The sequence below is a fragment of the Aquarana catesbeiana genome, linkage group LG02, assembly GCF_042186555.1.
Source record: "Aquarana catesbeiana isolate 2022-GZ linkage group LG02, ASM4218655v1, whole genome shotgun sequence".
Lineage (NCBI taxonomy): Eukaryota > Metazoa > Chordata > Amphibia > Anura > Ranidae > Aquarana > Aquarana catesbeiana.
The window spans coordinates 301984436-302002923 of NC_133325.1; the positions used below are offsets into that span (position 1 = coordinate 301984436).

The 18488-nt window shown below is 42.1% G+C and overlaps 1 protein-coding gene across 3 annotated transcripts in view; it reads left to right on the forward strand.

The window, feature by feature from the left end:
- Positions 1–18488, forward strand: part of CYFIP1 (cytoplasmic FMR1 interacting protein 1) — a 210402-nt gene that overhangs the window by 107997 nt on the left and 83917 nt on the right. For all 3 annotated transcript variants that reach the window (XM_073614611.1, XM_073614610.1, XM_073614609.1), the window contains 4 exons: positions 1693–1849; positions 1986–2082; positions 7560–7636; positions 7726–7834. In XM_073614611.1, the coding sequence (XP_073470712.1) occupies positions 1693–1849; positions 1986–2082; positions 7560–7636; positions 7726–7834 (440 nt within the window). The remainder of the gene's footprint in view (positions 1–1692; positions 1850–1985; positions 2083–7559; positions 7637–7725; positions 7835–18488) is intronic.

The window sequence follows — 18488 nt, forward strand, 5'->3', positions numbered from 1 at the left end:
GAAAGGTAAAGAGAGATTGAAGAAGAGGAAAATTATTAGTGGGTAGGATGGGCAGTTGCATAATGAAGTTGAAGAAATGTGATACAAGAAGGGGATGCTGATCATGAAAAATGGCCACACTAATTCATAATTTTATCTTGGGAATTGCAAGAGATTTCCACAATTTTCGATCATGGTCTTCATCACTATAAACATAACCATGATTATACTGAATTCATAATTAGTACAGCTTTGCTGATTTTAACTTAGAGGGCCTAACAACATATATACTTGTAGGTATAGCCCATCTGTATCTCTCCTTCAGGCGGCCTAATAGATGTATGTAAAAGTCTTTTGTGTGAAACAACATAAGTAATCTGGAGATTAGTGGGGAACCTCAGCAGCTATATAGAGACTAAAACAAATACTGATACAGACAAAGGTTTGTAGTTTGATATATTGCAGTGAAATTGGAGTTCTTACAAGTAGCGGACTATATATCCTACCAGTCAGCTAGCAATAGATTCCTGTTTAATTCTGCCTCCCGAGTAGCTGCAAATGTTGTTGGAGTAGAGTATATGCTGTAATGCCCCATACACATGAGCGGATTTTCTGTCGGAAAAAACTTGGATGGTTTTTCCGACGGAATTCCGCTCAACCTTGCCTTGCATATACACGGTCACACAAAAGTTCTCTGAACTTTCGAGCGTCAAGAACGCGGTAATGTACAATACTATAACGAGCCGAGAAAATAAAGAAAAATCAATTCTTCCGAGAATGCTTAGGAATTTTGCACATCGGAATTTGTACAGACGATCAAATTGTCTGATAGGAACTTTTCCCAACTGAAAAATAGAGAACATGCCCCCAATCTTTTGCTGGCTGGAATTCTGCCAGCAAAAGACCGATGGAGCATACACACGGTCGCATTTTCTGACAAAAAGCTCTCATCGGAGTTTTGCTGGCGAAATTTCCGATCGTGTGTACACGGCATTAGGAGAACCATGTCTGCAATTGCGTTGCTTTACTGGAAGCTCGGTAACAAATGTACTTCCACAAGCATTTACAGGTTTTAACACCAATGAATGTGGTGATAAAATCTGTATTTAAATATTCTGTTTTTACCAGATGTTAATGTTGTTTAGGCCTTTTAGTACATTCCCACATTAGGAAGATACAGTATATGTTAAAATGCAGAGGGTTTTAAGTAATTATCCTCTGAACATAAGATGGCTTAGATCAGTATGAAAAGAACAGATTTTGAAATAAAAGTATGCACTTCTAAATGAATTCTAAGATACTTTTTGTTATAATGCCGAGTGTAAAGAGGTCTGCGGATGACTTTTATCAAGCAACAGACAGGAAATATGAATAGGCAGAGCAGCTAAGGATTCCAGCAGACTTCTAGCACAGCACGAACAAAGCGGTAAAATGTTGTTTGGAAATTTGCTTGATTTTTTATTTTTATTTTTTATGATGCCATTTTAATCTGCATTTATAACCTAAAAAAAAAAAAAGATTGCTAAATTGCAATGCATAAAGCAACCTTTTTTTCTCCCTTTATGCAATTTTGTGCAAGTTTAAACATCAAGTACATGAGCAATATAGGACTGTCATGTGGCCATTGCTTTTTATACAATCTTTATTTGTATAATGGTATTAGACAATGCTTTTATCTGATGAATTTGCTTCCATGTTCACTTCTTCTTGAAGAGACCCTACAACAGTGTTGTGACCTTTCCCAGCTCTGGTTCAGAGAATTCTTCTTGGAGCTGACCATGGGTCGCAGGATTCAGTTCCCAATTGATATGTCCATGCCCTGGATTTTAACTGACCACATCCTAGAAACAAAGGAGGCATCCATGATGGAGTAAGGACATCTATAATCTAATATTTATTCTGTGTATAAATTTCTGTATGTACATTTCTTTGTTTTTTGTTTTTTTTCTACGAATGTTAGTTTTGGGATCTGAAGTACTAAATGTTATTCCTGATTGTTTTTTTAGGTATGTTCTCTACTCTCTGGATCTGTATAATGACAGTGCACACTATGCCCTCACAAAATTTAAAAAACAATTCCTATATGACGAGATTGAGGCTGAAGTAAGTATATTATTCATTTTGTTATTAATTTGTGAACTTTGTTTAAAAAATAAAACTAAAAAAATGGTAAAATTGTACCAGTATGTTAAATGATATGGAGGCTATTGAGGACTGAACCTATTTATGCATGATTTAAATAAATTATAGTAATACCATTAAGGTAGAAACCCATCCAATTTTTAAATTTGATGGACTGAATTATTAATATTTCTACAACAAAAATGGTGGCCTTCATATACAGTAAAGTCAGGAATATATCAGACAGATAGCAATTCTGTGCTGCCACAACTAAAATGTAATTCACACACTAACCAATAATCAATGAAAAAAAGCAGCAGAAATTAAAACTGTCTCGCTCCTAAATAGTCATAATAAACAGTAATGACAACCATAAATATATGTGCTGAATCATATACAATAAATGACAAACACATGTAGGGCTGCAACTAACGATTATTTTCATAATCGATTAGTTGACCGATTATTGTTTCGATTAATCGATTAATCGGTTAATAACCTTAAAAAAAAAAAGTGTGGTGTATAATTTAGTTAATATGTAAAGTTTTAAAAAAAGCAATTCGTTCCTAAATATCTCTATGCAGTGGTAAATAAAATTAGCCAACTATATGGTTAGGGAGCAAAATATCTAATCCACTCTGAGAATGACACAGAACAGATATACTGTATATACTATTAGAGGAGAGATAAGAACGTTCGTTCGATTTTCTAAGCGTTAGTGGGGTCAAATCGACGTTCATTTTCAACCACAGTAATGGGAAAATTTGGAAAAAATAAAAAACTTCTTGGTGAAAGGGATTATCAGACAGTGTATGTGGGTTTTCGTTCAGAAACTACAATTATTTTAAAAACAGAATGTTAAAAACAAGTGAAAATTTCAAACATTCTTTCATTCATCGAATGTACAAAGATTATTCGTCTGAATATTCTCATCTGAAAATTGATCGGTGTGGCCAGCATAAGGCTCGGTACACACCTATGCAGTTTGCTTTTGATCTGTTTCTGCAGTGCTCTTTGCTGTGCGTTTTGATTTTTGCGCACGTGATTTTGCTGCTATTTGCGTTTTTTGCATTTGTTGTTGGGCAGATTAAAAAACACAAATTGCTGCAAAAACGCATTACATGCTTTTCTGCAGCTTCTCCATTGAAGTATGTTGAACCAAAAAAGCACTGTTTTGCGTTAAAAAAAGTCACTGACGCTTTCCAAATACGCAGCGGCTGAAAAAGCATAGATGTGAACGTGTCCCATTGGAAACCATGTAAATGAACTGTAGTCCATTTCAGCAAAAAGCACCAAAAAACACATAGATGTGAACCAGGTGTAAGACGATTAGTAACATAATGGGGTTAAAAAAACGAATATTAGCCTTTTATAGTACAAAAAAGCAAATAATCACTACTGTAAGGGGTTAATTTTTTTACTGTAGAATTGTGAAAGAAATAGTTACAGTAGCGATTATTTGCTCTTTTTGTATTATAAAGGGCTTATTTTTTTTTTTTTAACCACATTATGTTACTGGCCGATTAATCGATTATGAAAATAGTAATCGATTAATTTCATAATCGATTAGTTGTCGATTAATCGATTAGTTGTTTCAGCCCTAAACACATGTGGTGCAACATATATGATAAAAATCACTTAGAACAGCTCAGTGGAAATAAACATATTGTGTATTTAAAGTCCATTAAAAGGAGTCCCCACTGTGATATACATTATATTGTTAAGTACTGGGACACCTGCCTTTAAACGCACATGAACTTTAACCACTTCAGCCCCGGAAGATTTTGCTGCTGAATGACCAGGCCATTTTTTGCAATTCGGCACTGCCTTGCTTTAACTGACAATTGCGCGGTCGTACGACATTGCAACCAAACAAAATTGACGTACTTTGTTTCCCCACAAATGGAGCTTTCTTTTGGTGGTATTTGATTATCTCTGCGGTTTTTATTTTTTGCGCTATAACCAAAAAAAGAGTGACAATTTTGAAAAAAACACAATATTTTGTACTTTTTGCTATAATAAATATATATAAATAATTTTAAAAGCAAATTTTTTCTCAGTTTAGGCCGATATGTATTCTTCTACATATTTTTGGTAAAAAAAATCGCAATAAGGGTATATTGGTTTGCGCAAAAGTTATAGCGTCTACAAAATAGGGGATAGATTTATAGCATTTTTATTTATTTTTTTTTTTCACTAGTAATGGTGGCGATATGCGATTTTTATTGGGACTGCGACATTATGGCTTACACTTTTGACACATTTTTGGGACCATTGGCATTTATATAGTGATCAGTGCTATAAAAATGCACTGATTACTGTAAAAATGTCACTGGCAGGGAAGGGGTTAACACTAGGGGGCTATCAAGGGGTTAACTGTGTTCCCTGTGTGTGTTTTCTAACTGTAGGGGGAAGGGACCGATCTAGAGAAAATGACAGATCGTGGTTCCTAGCTATTACAGAACAGGGATGTGTGTTTACACACGCACGTCCCTGATCTGCAGTGCAGCAGGCGTGCGCACGCCTGCTATCCCGCTTAAAGGAGCTGACTTATATCTACGACTGCTCGCGGGATCGCGCTGACCTGCCACAGTATTATGACGGCGGCTGGTCGGCAAGCAGTTATTGGCATCCCAATCTTAGTCCATAGGGTTCATTATTGAGTTCCCCCCCTCTTTACAGCAGCAACAGCATCAACTCTTCTGGGAAGGCTGTCCACAAAGTTTAGTAGTGTGTCTATGGGAATGTTTAACCATTCTTCAAGAAGCGCATTTGTGAGGTCAGGCACTGATGTGTACGAGAAGGCCTGGCTTGCAGTCTCCGCTCTTTTTCATTCCAAAGGTGTTCCATCTGGTTTAGGTCTGGACTTTGTACAGGCCAGTCAAGTTCCTCCACCCCAAACTTGCTCATCCTTTTCTTTATGGACCTTGCTTTGTGCACTGGTCCAAATCATTTGGCGGAGGTGGGGTTATGATGTGGGGTTGTTTTTCACGTATTGGGCTTGGCCCCTTAGTTCCAGTGAAGAGAGCGCTTAAGGCGTTGGCATACCTAGACATTTTGGACAATTTCATGCTCCCAACTTTGTGGGAACAGTTTGGGGATGGCCCCTTCCTGTTCCAACATGACTGCACACCAGTGCACAAAGCAAGGTTCATAAAGACATAGATTAGCGAGTTTGGGGTGGAGGAACTTGATTGACCTCAACCCAATAGACACCTTTGTGGAGACTGCGAGCCAGGTCTTCCCGTCCAACATCAGTGTCTGACCTCACAAATGCTCTTCTGGAAGAATGGTCAAACATTCCCATAGACACTCCTAAACCTTGTAGACAGCCTTCCCGGAAGTGTTGAAGCTGTTATAGCTGCAAAGGGTGGTCCAACTCAATATTGAACCCTACAGACTAAGACTGGGATGCCATTAAAGTTCATGTACATGGAAAGGCAGGTGTCCCAATACGTTTGACAATATAGTGTCAATGTCCACTTCATTCTCGTGTAAGCGAAAAAGCAGTATTGTTCTTTTCCAATTTACTACAGTCTATTTTATATGGACTTGACTACACACTTTTTTTATTTCCACTGAGCTGTTCCAAGTGGTTGTGTTTTTATCATATGTTACACCACTTGTGTGTGTCACTGTATATGATTCAGCACATATATTTTATGGGTTTCGTTACGGTTTGATTGTTTTAATTTCTAGAGTGCTGCACTGTTTTTTATTTATTTTTTTTATGTATAAGTCAGGAATATTTGACTTTTTGTGGTTTATATGGTCAGGTGTTATAAGATGCATTCAACGGTGGAAAGCTTACCTTTGAAGTTTTCCACTGTTTATTGGTGTATATGGTATTTTGGGCAAAATCCACATGTAATATAGTTATTTTAATAGTGTCTATAAAGCTGGGGATAATCAAATACACAAATTACAGAGCTGAAAACAAATAATAAATCATTACTAACCTAATTCACTCTTCAAGTGAACATGCATATTAAAATGCCAAAAGAACCAACGTGAAAAAAGTGGCAAAAAAATTCAACAAATGTCTGAAGCAATACAAAGTCCAGTGGAGTGTCGTCTAAAATTTTCCTCCACCAAGTATTTCTTCCCAGGTGCCTTGAGTAAGTTAAATCAAAAAGTGCTCCCTCCACCACAATCAAGGGTTACTTGGGCTGTAATCCACCACTTCCTCTGCTCTCTCTTCACAAATCTCTCAGATAAAAAGAGCACAGGAGAATGCCAATGTTGTGATAATTTCTGGCTAATTCTATCAACACTAAAAAGGCACTCAAAAAGACACTAAAAACTACTCCCATAGACTGCAAGTAAACAGGCAATTTCAAACAAAATTCCCTGTGGGGAGAGTGCGTGGCAGCAGGATGCAGCAATAAGCCGGCCAGCCACTCAAATCCTCAGAGCCCATTCACACAGGGACGACTTGTCAGGCGACCTAGTCGCCTGACAAGTCGCCTCCCGTTCTGTGCTATGGAACAGTTCTAAGGGGAGCGACGCAAGTCGCTCCGACTTAGAAAAAGGTTCCTGTACGACTTCGGGGGCGACTTGGGGCGACTTGCATAGACTTCTATACAGAAGTCGTTTTGCAAGTCGCCCGGGCAGTCGTGTACAGGTCGCCTTGGTGAGGCGACCTGCAAGTCGTGTTGCCCCTGTGTGAATGGGGTCTTAGACTGGTAAGTGCAACCCTTGATTGTGGTGGAGGGAGCACTTTTTGATTTAACTTTCACGCACCTGGGAAGAAATACCCAGTGAAGGAAAATTTTAGACAATACTCTATTGGACTTTGTATTTGCTTTGGACATTTGTTGATTTTTTTTTTTTTCACAATGGATTTTTTTTTTTTTTGTTGTCATTTTTGATATGCAGGTTTCTTTTGAAGAGTGGATTATGTTGGCAATTATTTATTTGCAGCTCTGTATTTTGTGTGACCTAGCAGCTGTGCAACGTTCAGATTTTTTGGGAGGTTTAATTGATTGTTTTATTATTTGTTTGTTCATATGGAGGAAGGGTATATTGTGTTTCTTTGATTTATCAAAGCTGGGGATATACTTTTGAGTTTTTTTTTTTTTTTTGTTTTTTTTTTGTTGAACCAGCTGGCTGAACGAAAAAAACTGATTCTTGCATCCGCAGGACTAAGGCAAAACTTTTTTTTTTTTTTTTTCCGTTTTGGATAGTGTAAGAGGAATTAGAACTACTGTTGGGTTATATTGCTGTCTCTGCCCCTGTTGGGGAGATTCACCCTGTCTATTTGTCCAGTTTCTCATTATAACCCTCCCTTACTCAATCCAAAATGGGGGAAAAAAAGTGTTTTGCCTTTAGTTACACTTAAAGTTTAAAAGCTGTTTAGACTCAGTTTGTTCCATGAAGTGTGTGTATGTGTTTGTTTTTGGGGTTTTTTCTGGACATTTTTATAATCTAATCCTATTTTTTTTTAAAACTATCCTTAGGTAAACCTGTGTTTTGACCAGTTTGTCTACAAATTAGCTGACCAAATATTTGCCCACTATAAAATTGTAGCTGGCAGGTGTGTATATCACTCATCACTCCGTTTTTCCTGTTGGTGTACAGGCATTACTTATAACCTTTGCCCTTTTTTTTTTTTTTTTTTAACAGTTTACTGTTGGACAAACGATTACGATCAGATTGTAAAAATCAAGGAGCCCATATCTCACAACCAGCATCCAACCGATATGATACTTTGCTAAAGCAGAGACATGTCCAGGTTAGTTGGTGTCTGCAAACCAGTGTTGCTCTAAACCAGTACTGGGGGTAACCTATAAAAGAAATTAGGAAATAAGTAAGGCTTGGTGCCTGTGGCCACAAATTGGGTATAAGCTTTTTTTTCTGTAACCATTCCTGGGCTTTGAAGGACAGCCCCTTTTTATTTTACAGACTATAGGGGCTAGTACACACCCACCCAACCTACTTTTTTCATAAACTGTTTTTTATAGTAAAAGCTCATAATGTTAAAGACAATGAAACTATCAGAGCTTGTTTCCAAATAATAGTATATTTATATTACATTTTTGTGACATTGTTTTGTTTGCCCAGTGATGCTATATGGAATTAAATATATAATGGACAAAAATATAAGAAATACAGATTGATTGGTGCAGTTAAAGTAATACTAAAGTGTTTTTTTTTTTTTGTTTAAAAATAACTAACAAACATGTTATACATACTTGCTCTATGCAGTGGTTTTGCACTGAGCAGCCTCGATCCTCTTCCCTGGCCCCTCTCTCCTGCCGAGTGCCCCCACAGCAAGCTGCTAGCTATGCACCCAAGCCACTGCTCTTAGTGTTTATTCAGACACAAAGCCACGGCTCGGCCCAGCCCCTCTCTCTCCTCATTGGCTCACTGACTTTGACAGCGGCGGGAGCCATTAGCACCCGCTATGTGTCTCAGCCAATCAGGAGGGAGAGTCCCTAACAGCCAAGTCTCTCGTGCAACATCGCTGGATCGAGATGGCGCTCAGGTATTAGGGGGGCTGAAGGAGAAGCTGTGCATAGAAAGTTTTTATTTATCTTAATGAATAGAATGCATTAAGATAAACCTTCTGGTTTTAGGACCACTTTAAGTATTGCATGTAAAGACTGTTGTGTATCAAATATAGTACTAACATAGCAAAATTGGTTATTCAATCTTTACAACAAGTTAATATGTAATAGTTAATATAAGGTTATGAATTTTGATACTTTGCGCATGACGTGTAGTGCAAAGTGTTGTGGGGAGCTTGCAGTGTTGTTTGGAGCATTCTTTGTATAACCCTGCAGAGAACACTTCATTATGAAAAAGCCCACTCAAACACAGATGCTTATACTGCTTGGCTATCTGCTTCCCTGGGCACTGTTTACATCAGTTTGTTACCCTGTTGTCCAGACTGCAATATGCAGGAGGGGACTATAAGCTCTATGGACATAAATGGCAGAGCTCAAATTACCTTCACAGCCCAATTCACAATAGTTTATACATGAAAACAAGATTAATATACTCTGTCTTTATCCTATCCTTAAGTCAGTATAGTTACCTAAAATGCATATATGGGTTTTGTTTGGGATGCATGCTATTGCAAAGATGCTGTAGGGAATATGACCGCAACATAACATATCTTGCTGCTTTTATATAGTTTAGTGGCATTCTCTCGTCCTTTTTTGTTTTCTTTACATGGCCATAGCATGTAATGCAAAACTGTTCCTTCTTTATACGTTTGCAGTGAATATATGCTACTATCTCACCATATAACCCTATGTATTTGTTTCATTTTAATTGTACATCACAGGACATCAAGGACCTTTATACTCGTGACTACTGAGCTCATACAGCCAACTTCAGGTGAATGGACACCAGCCTAAAAAGTCAGAAATCCCCGTCATAGGAATAACTCCTTACAGTTCCACTAAGCCTTAGCTTTAGTACTAGTGTCCTTAGGTGACGGATCCACACTCTGAAGATCTCTCGTGTGGGCTGTGTTGCTATAACTCATGTCAACAGCCCTGATGACCTGTAATGTCTGCCAGTGCTGGGTCCTGCAGTCCTGAGGGATACCAGATTCAGTGCCATTCAGTCTTCAGCCCTGAAAAGTTACAGTTGTCGCTATTTCAGCTGGGCACAGCAAGTATCGCTGTGCCCGTTTACAGGGTGGATTAACTTGCCATATAATGTAGGTGTTGTGGAAAGGCTGACACTTCTTTCCGCTTGTGGCCACTTGCCTCTGGGGTTTACAGTACTTTTTTAACCTTCAGCAGGTAATGGCATCACGCAGGCAGGGGCGAAAGATGGAGAGGGCTCCAAAATCCTGCTTTTAAGTAGGGAGGACAAAAAAGGGGTCCGATTTGCTGTGAATCCCTCTATCTATCTGGTATTTCCACTTTCAGGAGCTCAATTCCCTATTTCTTTTGTTTTAAAGAAGGAATTTTCTGCTGCCATATCTGAATTATGTGATCAGCTGACAGGGGTTCTCTCTGGTTTAGACTGCCTGGAATCCAAACATGGGCGCTGTCTTTCCCTCTCCTACTCTTCTGAGCAAGTATGTGGTGGTCATCCTCATGACAAAGGGAAGGAAGCTGTTGAGGGTCAGAAATTCTCTCAGCTAGAATCTTGGGGCCCAGGGGTGTCTCAGAGACAGAAGACCACAGTGGGCTTTCTAGTGGATGTGCTGTGCACTAATCTGAAGTTATCGCTGGTAAAATCCACTTTTCTTTATCGTACATCATGGGACACAGAGGACTATGTGGGTTATAGGCCACCTTCAGGTGATGACACTGGCACACCCTAAACAGGAAGTTGCCTCCCTATATAACCCCTCCCATACCGGGAACACTTCCGTTTTTTCACCAGTGTCTAAGGTGTTGGTCACGGGTGAAGATGTGCTCTGAGGAGCTCCAGGAGGGATCCATGCTGGACTTAACCTCCATAGACCGGATCCATCCAAAGTGCTACTGAGGCCAAAGTGGATGGTACCCGGGCCTCGTATATGAAGCACAAGGTTTTGTCTGTAACGCCTCTCTTTGCTGGGCTGGACCCCGGAACCCAGGGCTTTTTGGTCATGCTCACATTACCTAAAGCTTTTCCTGAGGGGTGCTATACAGGTCCAAGGGAGTGGAACCCCGATAAAAAGGGACCCGGTCCTTGAAGGTTTGCTAAATGCAGCCGGCTGTGATGGGTGAAGTTTGGATCTGTCTGTCTTCAACAGTATCCTGCGGCGAGGATAAGGTAAGGGAAGAGAACTGAAAAAGTCCACCTATGAACTTTCTTCCTTAAGGAAAAAATGTTGTCATGCCTTAATTCCTCCACTAGAGGGAGTATATGCGCATACCTTATCTGTTGTCTTCACTTCAGCTCAGCGTCAGTCCGTGTGTGGCAGCAGCTTGCACAGTAGGGATTCCTCTTGCAGGTAAGAGATCTGCCATCCTGCATTTCTCCCCCCCGGTGCGACCATGAGGGGTTAGGGATCAACAATTGTTGTGGCGCCCCTTGTAATACCCCCCCACCACGGGGGGCGCGGAGGTCCCAGTTTTGGCTCCAGAAGTTTTACTCCCCTGCCAGCTGTCTTTGGGCTCTGCCCCCCCACTGCATGTTGGGTTTGCGGGACCCGAAGGCCGCCCACGCTTGCGCACAGGAACATTTGAAAATTCAAACGAAAGGGGGGGCAGGGCCTAGGCGCGACAGCGTGTGTGGAACATAAACGTCCACGAGGACGCACGGAGCAGGCACAGAGAGGAGATATTACTTGGAGCTGTCTCTCCTCGACTGTGCAGCAAGGATAAAGTAAGCTGGCTAGATTCAGGATACAGGAGCGGTGGGGCATGTAAGGGTGCAAAAACGGGCATTCCTAATATGGAAGGACATTTTTTCCCAGAACTAGACTGAACTTGTATAGCGGCTTTATTCTGTCAGACTATTGTTCAGCGATTTGTGCATTTAAATAGTTCCTCTGCTTTTTGTCTATGTCTGCCAAAAGACACCACAAAAACCTCACCCCCAGGCGCTGGGAACTCCAGCCATGCCTCCACACTGCATCCTCGCCTGAAATACCAGTTGGGGCAAGCCAGGATAAGTCATTAGAACTAATTGGTGGTGCAGCTGCTTCTCACATCTCACCCCTGTATACGTGACTGAAGACACCTTTTCCTCCGCCCTGTAGGGCCTAGAGGGAAGATTAGCGGCTTTAATAGCATCCACCATCCAAATGCATAGGATGCGTGTTAGATCCCCCTCCCCCACCTTAGACCCTTTGCAAGAGGATCAGTGGGTAGAGGATGAGGTGTTACCCTCAGGCGATCAGGAGGAAAGACAAACCGATTACTCCTCTGCGGAGGAAACAACGGTAGATGAACCCTTTTCAGCCTCGCAATCTGAGAAATTGCTGGTACAATCTCTTACGGAGATGGTTCATTCCACTTTCATGCTACCCCTAATGGAGTCAGCTGAAAGTTCGGTTTCTTCCTTGGGTTCCTTAAAACCTTCACAGCCTTTGAATGCGTTTTCTGTCCATACATTACTGGAACAGCTTATTTATGCTGAATGGGATCACCCGGATAAGCATTTTCTCCCTCCAAAGAGATTCTCAGTTCTCTATCCCATGGAGGAGAAATTCACCAAAAAAGTGGAATATACCAGCAGTTGACGCTGCGATTTCCAGTGTGAATAAAAGTCTAACTTGTTCAGTAGACAATGCACAAATGCTTACGGATCCAACAGATAAAAGGTTGGAAATTAAGTAGGTTAAAATACTCTTCGTCTTTAGCAGGTGCGGTTATTCAGTCCGCAGTCGCTGCAATAGGCATCTGTCAATCCCTAAAGGACCAGTTTAGACAGGCCCTTAAAGAGGTTCCTCTACAGCAAGCCCAGTATTTGGCCAAATTACCAAGAGCATTATGTTTGCCATAGATGCCATTAAAGATTCTATTCTCCAGGCTACCCGCCTTTCGCTTGTGCTAGTTAAAGTGGTCAGCCGGAGCACCATGCAAAAAGCTCCTGACTGGTTTTCCTTTCATGGGGATCAGCTATTTGGGGATGATTTGGACAAATACATCCAAACGATTTTCAGCGGGAAAGTACTCTTTTGCCAGAATACACACCCTTCATTTAAGCGGACTCTTTATTCTGTGCCAGGGGCATCCGCCTCTAGGCAGTGCCCACGGCCTCCGCTGTCAGACTCTAGAGGAAAAACTCAGGGTCAGGTCCAGGCACAAAAGAAGTCCTGAAAACCTGCAAAACAGAATTCTAAAGCCTCATTATGAAGGGAAGCCCCCCTCCCTCGCCAGAGTGAGGGGAAGACTTCTGCATTACTCAGAAGTCTGGCATGAGGAAATTCAAGACAGATGGGTCATCTCCACGGTGTCTCTAGGGTACAAACCAGAATTTCGGGAGTTTTCACCGTCTCGTTTTTCTGAGGTCAATCGTTCCCAAAGATCCAGGGAAAAGGCAATCTCTGTTTCCGGGACTAGACCAATTACTGGCTCAAGGGGTGATCATACAAATCCCTACAGAAGAGCAAGGTTTGGGGTTTTATTCAAACCTCTTTACGGTACCAAAACCGAATGGAGGAGTCAAACCCATTCTAGATCTAAAGAATCTAAATCGGTTCCTGAAGATCTGCTCCTTTTGCATGGAGTCGAACAGGTCAGTGGTTTCTATCCTACTAGGAGGAGAACTTCTGCCGTCTATCGACATCAGGGATGCATATCTGCATGTCCCGATATTTCCCTCTTACCAAGGGTTTCTGCGGTTCAAGGTAGAACAGCAGCATTTTCAGTCTGTAGCCTTGCCCTTTGGGCTAGCTACAGCACCCCGGCTGTTTACAAGAGTTCTGGCCCCACCTCTAGTCAGGTTAAGGGCACAGGGCATAACAGTCTTGGCATACCTAGACGATCTATTGCTAATAGACCAGTCAGTAGCTCGTTTGGAGCAAAGCGTGCACATTACAATCAAATGCCTGAAATCTGGTTTGAATTCTCAAACTAGAGAAGTCTCCTTTAAAACCACTGAAAAGACTGGAGTACTTGGGTCTGATCATAGACACAGCCCAGAAAAAGGTGTTCTTGCCTCAGGCAAAGATCAACGCCATAAGAGAGCTGGTGCAGATGGTCAGGTTGAAAAGAGATCCCTCCATTCGCCTTTGCATTAGGTTGTTAGGAAAGATAGTGGCTTCATTCGAAGTGGTTCCCTATGCCCAGTTCCATTCGAGACTGTTGCAAAATAGTATCCTGTCTGCTTAGAACAAAACGGTTCAAGCTCTAGATTTGCCAATGCGGCTGTCCCCAAAGGTGTCCCAGAGCCTCAGTTGGGGCTCGGTATCCAGGAATCTGCAGAAGGGAAAAACCTTTATACCAGTTGCCTGGTAAGTGGTAACGACAGATGCCAACCTTTCAGGTTGGGGAGCAGTTCTGGAAAAGACAACTGTCCAGGGACAGTGGTCCAGAACTGAAAAAGCTTTGCCTATCAACATCCTAGAGATTCGGGCAGCGAGTCTGGCTCTGAGGCCCTGAACATTCAGGTTACGGGATTGTCAGGATCCAATCCGACAATGCCACAGCTGTGGCCTATATCAATCGCCAAGGGGGCACTAAGGGTCACGCAGCTCAGAGAGTGGTGGACCATATTCTAGCTTGGGTGGAAAAGGATGTACCTTGCCTATCGGCAGCCTTTATTCCGGGGATAGAGAATTTGCAGGCGGACTACTGGAGTCGCCAGCAGTAGTTCCCAGGGGGTGGTCTCTTCACCCTGAAATCTTTCTGGCTATATGCCAAAGATGGGGGATCCCGGACGTAGATCTTTTGGCGTCCAGGGTCAACATGTAGTTGGTCAACTTTTTGTCAAAGACAAGTGATCCACTCGCATGCGTGACAGATGCATGGTGACCCCATGGGGTCAGTTTTCACTGAGTTAGGTTTTTCTCCCTATTCAGTTGCTGCTATGGCTTCTTTGCAGGATCAAGCTGGAAAGAAAGCCGGTAATTCTTGTAGCCCCAGCAGGGCCCTGAAGGTCCTAGTATGCAGAAATCGTAAAGATGGCGGTGGGGGATCCATGGTCCCTTCCACTATGGCCAGACCTACTCTCACAGGGGCCGATATTCCATCCTACCTTACAAACTCTAAGTTTGACGGTTTGGCTATTGAAGCCCACATTCTGAAGAGACATAGTCTTTCCGGCTCAGTGATTTCTACCTTCATTAATGAAGCCGGCTTCCAGAGTCATATATTATAGACTCTGGAGGGCTTATGTTTCCTGGTGTGAATCCAAGGGTTAGCACCCTCGGAAATATATCATAGGTAGCATTCTTGTTTTTTCTTACAAGTACAAATGAAGCTGGCCTTGAGTACTATTAAGGGGCAAGTCTCGGCTTTATCGGCCTTTTTTTCAAAGACCGCTTGCTTCGCATTCTTTGGTCCAGGGTTTTTATACAAGGGGTAATGCGGCTTATTCCGCCATTTAGACCACCCTTGAACTCTTGGGACTGGAACTTAGTTTTTTTTCGGTGTTGCAAAAACAGCCCTTTGAACCGTTAAAGCATACTCACTTGGTCCTTCTGACAAGGAAATCGTTTTTGGGGTTGCTATACCCTCTGCAAAAGGGTATCGGAGTTGGCTGCTCTTTCCTGTAAAGAAGCCATGTTTAATTATCAAGGTTTTTTTTTAGGTTTTCACCTAAACCAAGATATTGTCCTACCGTCGTTTTTTTCTAAAACCATATTCTAGGGCACCGAACTCACTACATTGCCTTGATGTAGTGAGAGTGGTCAAGGTCTATTTAAAGACGACTACTCGCGTCTGAAAGACTGATGTTTTATTATGCTGCCAGAGGGTCCTAGGAAGGGACAAGCAGCGTTGAAATCCACTATTGCTAAGTGGATTTGGCAAGTTATAGTTCAGGCCTAATGGTTAAAAGGTAAGATTTCACCTTTTCATGTCAAAGTGCACTCTATTAGAGCGGTTAGTGCTTCTGGGGCAGTGCATCACAAGCCTCCATGGCTCAGATCTGCAAGGCCGCAACTTGGTCTACAGTCCATACATTCACCAGAATTTATCAAGTGGATGTAAAAAAGAACATGAGGATATTGCCTTTGGGCGCAGTGTGCGACAGGCAGCAGTATAAGTCCTCAAGTCTGTTGGCGCCCTACGGGTTGTCTCCCTCCCCTCAAATAGCATTGCTATGGGACGTCTAACATAGTAAATACTATGGTGCTCTGTGCCCCGTGATGTATGATAAAGAAAATAGGATTTTTATAACAGCTTACCTGTAAAATCCTTTTCTTGGAGTACATCACGGGACACAGAGGTCCTGTCCCTCTTCTTCTGGGTTATATGTACGGTAAATTGCTTTGCTACAAAAACTGTGGTTTTCTCTGTATGGGAGGGGTTATATAGGGAGGCAACTTCCTGTTTAGGGTGTACCAGTGTCCATCACCTGAAGGTGGCCTATAACCCACATAGTAATTACTATGGTGCTCTTTGTCCCGTGATGTACTCCAAGAAAAGGATTTTACAGATAAGCTGTTATAAAAAATCCTATTTTTTTTTTTAAATTAATTGGTTTTGGACACTGGCAGTCACCAAAATCTCATTTGCAGCAAACCTTCACTTACTAAAAAAAATAAATAAATAAATCATATGTCAGTTGAGCTCACCAAGAGAAGGTGTTTTCCCCACTGAAGCATTTTGCTCACCAATACCCCATGGAAGAGAAATTATATAATGGAGTTCTCCAGCTGTTGACCAGGCTATTTCCTACTTAATCCCTTCCCACTGCTAGCTCCCGAGCCTTTGAGGTTCTAAATGCCAAGAGGCAGGCATTCCAGTCATGATTACTGTGATTGGCAGTCACAGCGGTCACATGATCAGAAAGCTCCCTATTGCAAATATGCATCTTGACCTTTCCATTACCCGCTGATAACTGTGCCGGGAGCACAAAAATATGTTTACATAGGGACACATATATGCGGTTTCTCTGTGTTAAAGCCCACCGAGAACTGGTTAAATAAGGCCTGGACAGTACCAGTGAGTGAGGTCTTCATTTTTAAGGATGAATAGATAACAAGTTAGAGCTCCTCTTTAGAACATCCTCTCTGGTAGTAGCAGCTTTGCAGCCTGCAGTGACTGTGGTGGGAGTTGCCAAGCCCAGAAGTTTTAGTCGAAGTGTATGCTCTGTTCCAGATAATCGGAGCTGGAAAATGCTCAGAATTGAATTTACAAAGAATTCAGACATTGCGGCAGAGAAATTTGTTTATATCAGAATGGCCATATGGTGCATGAGAGGGAACCAGGACATTGAATTCACTGGTTACTTTGCTAAAGGACTTCTCAGACACACCCTTGTCTGCTAACATACAAAGGATGATTCTGTGCCTTCAAACTTTTGGCTGGATAATCCACTTTCCAAAGTCTGCCTTGCAGCCCTCACACCTTCTGGAATACCTGAGCCAAAAGCCAGAATCTTCCTTCTAAAGGAAAAGGTGCCTCCCTAAAGTCCCTCAGGTCAAACTGGCACCCCCAGTTGGTTTATGCATGAGGGTTCTAGGTAGGGTTGTCCTCGATTTTTTTTTTTTTTTTTTTTTTTTTTTTTAGGACCGAGTACACGTACCGATACTTTTTTTTTTCCAAGTACTCGCCGATACTGATTAACCAAACTTTTTTTTTTTTTTTGGGGGGGAGGGGGTGTGATCGGTGTCTGTGTGGTTTTTTTTATTTACATTTTTATTATTTTTTTACAATAATATTTTTTTTTTTTATTTATTGCAATATGTGTTTTGTTTTTTTTTTTTTTTTTAAATCAGCCCTGTTGGGGGGCTTTGGTGAGATATCGGGGGTCCTAACAGACCCCTGAAATCTCCCCCTTGAGACAGAGAAAGAGACTGAGGATAGAGATTCCCCAGTCCCTTTCTCTGCAGCCTCAGCTGCACTGAGAATGAATGGAGAGAAGACAGCGGCTCCTCTACATTCATAAACTGAGACATCGTAATCACAGGAGATTACAATGTGTAGCAATAACTCTCGATGGAGCTGCTGGTTTAAGCGGGCTTGTTACCTTCACTCTGGACACCCCTGCTTCACCGGCACCGTGTCTAGGGTTCCGTTGAGTTTACCTCTGGACGATAAAAGCACCAACACTTGAATACAGTTTCAATGCTTTATTGACCCAAGTAACGAAATAAGTAGCAGGAGGGAAGCTACAGGGAAGCTCAAATGCCTTTCTTTAGGATTCTTGAGAACGTCCTTTAAAGTCAAATATTGTAATTGGATGCGATCCCCTTGTGGGACACAATCTTTGCTCGCCTGGATAGGCCTCTCTCACTAGCCTAGCAGCCAGTACGTAGCACGAACAAAAGTCCTTGCCACAGACTTGCTTGAAATAAATCCGTACAATCCTCTGCCACAGGATGTATTAAAATTTGCGGTGAATGTCAGACACAGTACTTGGACCGCTAAGCCAACCCGGCAGTACTATGCTGTAGAACTACTTTAGGATACGTCCTCCAACCGAGTCACCAGGCCCCTCTCCAGACCAGCACTCTGCATGATCCTTCCATGACGGGTCCTCCCCTGGGATCTTTTCGGTTGTCCAGCTTCTTCACTCTGGATAGACAGCTCAGGACCATTCCTTGGCTGCTGTGGTAGGCCCCAGACATGCCTTTGGGCCCACCCACGCACCACAGCAGTGTGGGCCTCCGGAACGGAGGACCGGGAGATAGCACTCTAACGCATACCTGTCGGCCAGGAGGGCCAGCAGGTGGCTGAAAAACGAACCCCAAAACATGGCGTCTGTCCCATAAATACCCTCTCCCAGAATGCAACTCGGAGTACCACCTCCACCGAGTTGTCCCCGGGACAGAGGAGCACCCATACGCTTCGACACGTTGTCTTTCCAACACTGGCCAA